Raw genomic sequence first — 6,000 nt, forward strand, 5'->3', positions numbered from 1 at the left:
CTTGTGTTTTGGTGGATTTTGTAATTAACCGTCTAATGATTTGGGTCGTGCTCATTTAGAAGCAATTCTTCAAGGCAAAGTTTTACGAAACATCGAGTACACCGAAAGTTTCAAACTAAATAATAGCTGTATACCAACTTTGTGAAAATGTTCTTTAATTTATTTATTTTACAACAGTTTACTTAATAATTTGTGATTGATTAATTTTAAATATACATATCAATAAAATAGTGACATGTAATCCATTATAAAAAAAATGTTAAAAAAATTGTCAATGATCAAAAAAATATACTTCTTTCCCTTTTAGTGCAATGCCATTTATTTCAAGATTCGGCTTGAGCATATAATGATATTTACAACCTTACAAGAGTCTTACCAATGAAAGATTGCCAACAATAATAGAATCCAATAAACCCAACTATAATTGTATTTATTTTCCTTGAAATTAAACATTACAGCAATAATTATTGGAAACGGGATTCCAAGAAACTAGGTATGTCTTTTGGGAGGACCAGGAAGAGGAGTGCCGTCTAAGAAATATTTGATCAAAGTTAGGGCTCTTGCGGGTTGATAACTTGGCACTTGATGCCCTGCTTCTCTCACCGTAGCTAATGTTAGGCCTCCCTTATATACTTCTGCAAATCCACCAACCTGTGTCACACCAAAGTTCTTGTGAAAATGCTTTCTTATGCTATAAATAGCATGATTAAAAATGTTAAAACCAGCTACACGCTTCATCATTATTCTTTCAATGCAACACCAATCTTTAGCTGTATTGCATTTGCACCGATTCAAAAGTTAGGGAAAACTAAGGTTTCTGTATTACCTCTCCATGGGAAAACCAAGGGTGCCAAACTTTTTCAACGGGAAGCTCCATCTTCTTAACCGAATACTTGGTTGAAGTAATAGGCACCCTTCCATCTGTGTCACCACTGTGTATCAACATGGATAATTACTTATTAGAAGATGAGTACTATTATTTTGAGGAATAATAATACGATGATACATTTTTATATTCATTTGATATATAGTATAAGAATAAAATAGTCATAAAAAAATAAACTTTCTGTATTTTTTTAAAAAAATGATAATTTGACACACATAAAATTTTTACATTTATTTAATATTATCTTTTTTTTACTTTTTACTCTTTTTTTTAAAAAAAATACAAAAATTCATTTCTTTATAATCATTTTACATTCATTACTCATTTTTTCAAGAAAAAAAAAAGAAGAAAATGTAAAAAAAATAGTGTCAAATGAACGTAAAAAATTTATATGATCAAAGTATCATTTTTCAATTTCAACGCTATTTTATCTTTTAATTTTTTTTTATAAATACAAAAGTTACTCTTTTTCTTAATGATCAAAATACTTCTTTAAAAGTGGTTGTGAACAGATTAATTAATTGCAAGTTTTAACAAATACTATGAGAAGGATGGATGAAGATTTTACCTGAAAATCCAAACCCTGAGGCCATTGTTGAGTAATTCATGTAAAATTGGAAGAACTGTTGAAGCACTATCTACCCACTTGGTAATGACTTCGCTGCAGGGTTCCCAGTCATATTTGAGATTGGTGACATTGGCATGGAGAGCCTTTTGAACATCTTTTCTATTAATATACGCATGCACATAATTCTCACTACATGGATCAGTGACAATCTGCAGAGCAAAACAAAAATGCAATCTTTCACAGTGAACTTCGTGCATCATGTTGGACCAGATATTCAACAAATAGAAAGAAAAAAAGATTGAAATTTGAAGCTTACAGAATATCTTTTTGGCCGGGATGTGAGTTTTGTATTATTGCAGAGTGGAGCATAAATATTATATAAGTCGATATATCCAATGTTATTATCAACTTCTGTTTCTGCTGCATCGCACTGACTTTTCCCAATCTTTGATGAGGACTCACAAGATTTACTGATATAAGCTGCTTCATCTGAAATGATTGCATGGCTAGAAAGATAATCGTACATTCCTGGCGAATCAGTTTCTTCGTTGATCACTGCATTCCCAATCTGTACAATGTGAAAGAAAGACACGAATAGTCCCGTGTGTTAGGTTTAAAAGTCCCACATCGATTAAAAATAAGATCAAATTATAATATTATAATATATAAGTGAAGGTCAAATTATAATATTATAATATATAAGTGAAGTGCAAACTTTAAAATTAAGGTCAAATTATAATATTATAATATGTATGTGAAGTGGAGACCTTACTCGACTTGAATTAAATTTAAAATTATTTTTTAACATGATATCTTAATCCTTTCATTAGTTTAATTATATATTATTTAAAAAACAAGACCTAAAAGAATTTAAATACTCTTTATACTTTCTAGCCTCTTAAAAGACCTTTTAAGCACAAAATCTTAGGTTTTTATGAAATTGTAGATATTTCATTCTTCAACCAATGCTAGCTATGGTGCCAAAATGAATCAAATAATGACCAATCCACACTACTGCACCACCCATACATAGTCAGGCCTTAAGGGACCACTAATCATATCTACTTCTTAGCCCACTAAGAATAAAAGAATCACATCATTAGTGACACAACATTATCTCAACAAATTATACAACTCTATCCTCTCATACCAAGGACTACAACTCCATTATTTCAATTTAATAAGCCAATCACGGCTCATAAACTTGGGCCCACCCTAGGAAAAGTGGGTTGGTCCAGACCCAAATTCTCTTTTAAACCCAATCCCAAACCTCTCTTATTCAAGTCCAAATTCTCTACTAAATCTTTTCTTTGATGTCATTTTTTATGTTGAGTATATACAAAAAAAATTAATGTTGATATATTTTAATTCTTTTTAATATATTTTAAAACATAAAAGTAACAAGAATTAAAAAAAAAATATTTAACAAGAATAGGCTTCTTCCCCCTCATGAAAAGTAACAATAATTTAGGAAAAGCCTATTCATCAAAACCATGACTAATATATAGGAGCCATCAATTATATTGTAGACCTAATTAACACATAGGTCAATAACAACTATTTGAATTTGAAAAACAGCAAAAAAAAAGAGGAGAATAATGCATATACCAAGATTCCTTTGAAGTTGATGATTGCTTTATTTGCCTTTTTGTTATGATGGAGAATGGTGTATGCAAGTTGAGGCACATAATGCCCAGCATAGCTCTCTCCAGCAATGAAGAAATCTCTGTTTTTATACTCAGGAAATCTCTCCAACCAATTCACCAAGAATAAATAATTATCTGCAGCTGTTTTCTTATCTCCATTCAAAGCATAATCTGCTGATTTGTTTGAGTATGAAAACCCTACTCCAGCAGGTGATTCCAGGAACAGAACATTGGCAACTTCAAAATCCAATCATGCCACAAGTCAGATAAACTATCATTTTATTTTACAGTATATGAAAAAAAAAGAAAAAAAAAGAGAATTTTTTGTTTTGGTATACCTCTGTTCCATGAAAATGCATTTGTGTGCAGTGTTTTTCCATCACTGTTTACTCTAAAGGGTCCAAGTTCTTGCATTGCTCCATAGGCAAGAGAAGAACATCCCGGGCCTGAAAAGTTAAATCACAAATAATTAAACCATAATAATAAGCAATTAGGTTAATTTCTTTTCTTATTAGCATGTTTGTTGTATACACTATTAAGAATTAAAGTATAAATTAAAAATCTCACATGGATTAAAAAAATTGAGTGTTTTACTGTGTCGATGAAAAGATATATCCGATTGAAAAACAAATTTCGATATAATAAGTTTTAACATATTTTCTGACTTTAGATTTTAACATATTGGTCTGACTTTTGATTTGTAAAATAAGATTTATTTATTTATTTTAAATTAGTTTTTTTTGGTTTCTAACCTTTACAAACATTAAATTTTAAAATTTTAAAATTTTATATTAAAAATATTTCAAATATTTTGTATAGACAATTTATATAATTAAATGCTATATAAAAAAACACATAAATATAAACCAAAAAGTGGTGGAAGTTATTTTTATCAAGTAACTCGTATTCATAATGTGTCGTGATAAAAAGTTATAGCATACACAAAAAGCATGGTGTTACCCCACCAGCTAAACAAGCACATGATTCGCAACTTGACAAAACATCAGTGAACCATATATATATATATATATATATATATATATATATATATATATATATATATATATATATAATAATTTAATTTGAATGGACTATCGTGTTGAAAAAAATTGGTATTTTACTTCTAAGTGAAAAATGGCCATTTTAAATTTCATATCAAAAAAATAAATAAATATTTATGTTGCATAAAAATAACAAAAAATAAAAAAAATGATTGGTAGAGCATCTTTTTAAAATGGTTACAATAAATGAAAAATCGTCTAGATGCTTGAATTATGGGATTTGAACAGCTTCATTGATCACAAGTGAGAAGTATGAATGAACCATTTGTTCTGATATAATTAGTGAATAGAATAACTATTATGACAGCTCAGGTCTCTCTCTTTCCACCAACAACAGTTCATTAACAATAATTTTTAGACAGCTCATTAATTTAAACACTCCAATTACTTAATTAATGCTTATATAACAATTCATCTAATTATCAATTGACCATGAATCTCGTTTGAAAGACATAAATAACTGGATTTAGAATGATGTTTTCTTCAACGAGTTCACGTGATTCATGTAGCTAGGCTGAAAGTAACTTCTAAATTGTTAGAAATTTCTAAAGATAAAGTGAATATTTATAGTTTATAACATATAAGTGAGTGAAAATATTATTTTAAAAATCGATTTTACAGTATTAAGTTAAGTTTAGAGATTCTATCTTAACGATATTTAATGTTTGTTGAACACGTTGTTTCGGTCGATGACCAAGTTTCAGTGAAAAAATCACATTGAAAATTATGTGTGGTTACAATGTTCATGTAGGGTTGGTGGCACATTTGGAGCCATTGCTATAGTTCATCTTAATTGACGGATTTACATCACTTTCATCGCAATGGAGCAATGAATTTAGCAAGCAGCTCAGACCAGATTCTTGTGAATTTTGTTTGGCATTTTTTGTTTGAATGTGAGTGATGTGTCCCTTAAAATAGCAAGAATTGGAGGCAGAAAAACATTTCCATGTGCATGAATGTGGACACAATGGCTCACACACACTTAGACTAAAGCGTGTAACTTGCAAAACGTTCAAACTGATAAACTACAAAATTAACAGAGCTTTCATGTTTGAGTGCATAGCACAACACCTTTCATTGTTGAAAACTGCTGAACTTTTAACAAAATCTTCATGTTGTAGTATCGAAAAACAACGTAAGAATAACAAAGAATTAGATCTAAGGTTGTTGTTGGTTACCTCCATTGAGCCAAAGAAGAAGAGGGAGTGTGTGTTTAGAACGTTGAGCTTCGACAAAGTAATAGTAGAAGGCACGACCAGCAACTTTGTCGACAGTCACATAGCCTCCATACTGAGAAAAACTCACTTGGGGTTGCCCTGGGAGTCTTCCAATTCTGTCTTTTTCTTTGAGACCCTTTTGAGAATCGACAATGCCGTCCAGAACAACCTCTTCAACCTCAAACTCAGTCCTCTCAGTTTGTGAAATTCCTTTGAAAAACATGGACTTTTGCAGTTTGTTAAGAGTTTGAAGTTGCTTATTTGCAGAGGTTTTAGGCACAAAGAATGAAAGAGTGAGAAGGGATAGAAGAAGGACACAACAAGTTCTTGCTTTGCCCATTGTGTCTTTCTGTGGAGAATCACTCAGAAGAGTGGCAAATATATATAGGAAATCTGAGAATGGTATGGGCTTATAATAAGCCAAAAAGTGGCTAGCTGTTTTGTGCCACCATCACTATAATATATATATATATATATATATATATATATATATTGTACAAAGAAGAATAACTGCTTTAGATTTTTGAAGTTGTAAAGCAACAATCAAAACAGGGTTGAAGGGTAAGATTGAGCAACCCAAAATTGATATGATAAGCATGTGGGCCAAACTGAACCTTACCTT

At 30.5% G+C, this 6,000-nt stretch overlaps 1 protein-coding gene across 1 annotated transcript; it reads right to left on the bottom strand.

The window, feature by feature from the left end:
• Positions 1–386: 386 nt before the first annotated feature.
• On the bottom strand, positions 387–5,789 carry LOC148201959 (serine carboxypeptidase-like 40). The gene is made up of 7 exons (XM_088109845.1): positions 5,340–5,789; positions 3,439–3,546; positions 3,063–3,337; positions 1,771–2,022; positions 1,455–1,663; positions 827–932; positions 387–651 (listed from the first exon to the last, which is right to left on the bottom strand). The coding sequence occupies exons 1-7, from the start codon at positions 5,716–5,718 to the stop codon at positions 490–492; spliced, it is 1,491 nt and encodes a 496-aa protein (XP_087965971.1). The 5' UTR covers positions 5,719–5,789; the 3' UTR covers positions 387–489.
• Positions 5,790–6,000: the final 211 nt, after the last annotated feature.

This window comes from Vigna umbellata, chromosome 3 (genome assembly GCF_029865625.1).
Source record: "Vigna umbellata cultivar VRB3 chromosome 3, Vumbellata_1.0, whole genome shotgun sequence".
Classification (NCBI taxonomy): domain Eukaryota; kingdom Viridiplantae; phylum Streptophyta; class Magnoliopsida; order Fabales; family Fabaceae; genus Vigna; species Vigna umbellata.

Bases quoted from the DNA above. Each gene is read 5' to 3' on its own strand.
- LOC148201959 (XM_088109845.1), bottom strand. From the start codon at position 5,718: ATGGGCAAAGCAAGAACTTGTTGTGTCCTTCTTCTATCCCTTCTCACT. The intron at 3,338-3,438 runs GTATACCAAAAC...TGGATTTTGAAG, and splicing joins TGCATTTTCATGGAACAGAG to TTGCCAATGTTCTGTTCCTG. The intron at 1,664-1,770 runs GTAAGCTTCAAA...TTTGCTCTGCAG, and splicing joins CCCGGCCAAAAAGATATTCT to ATTGTCACTGATCCATGTAG.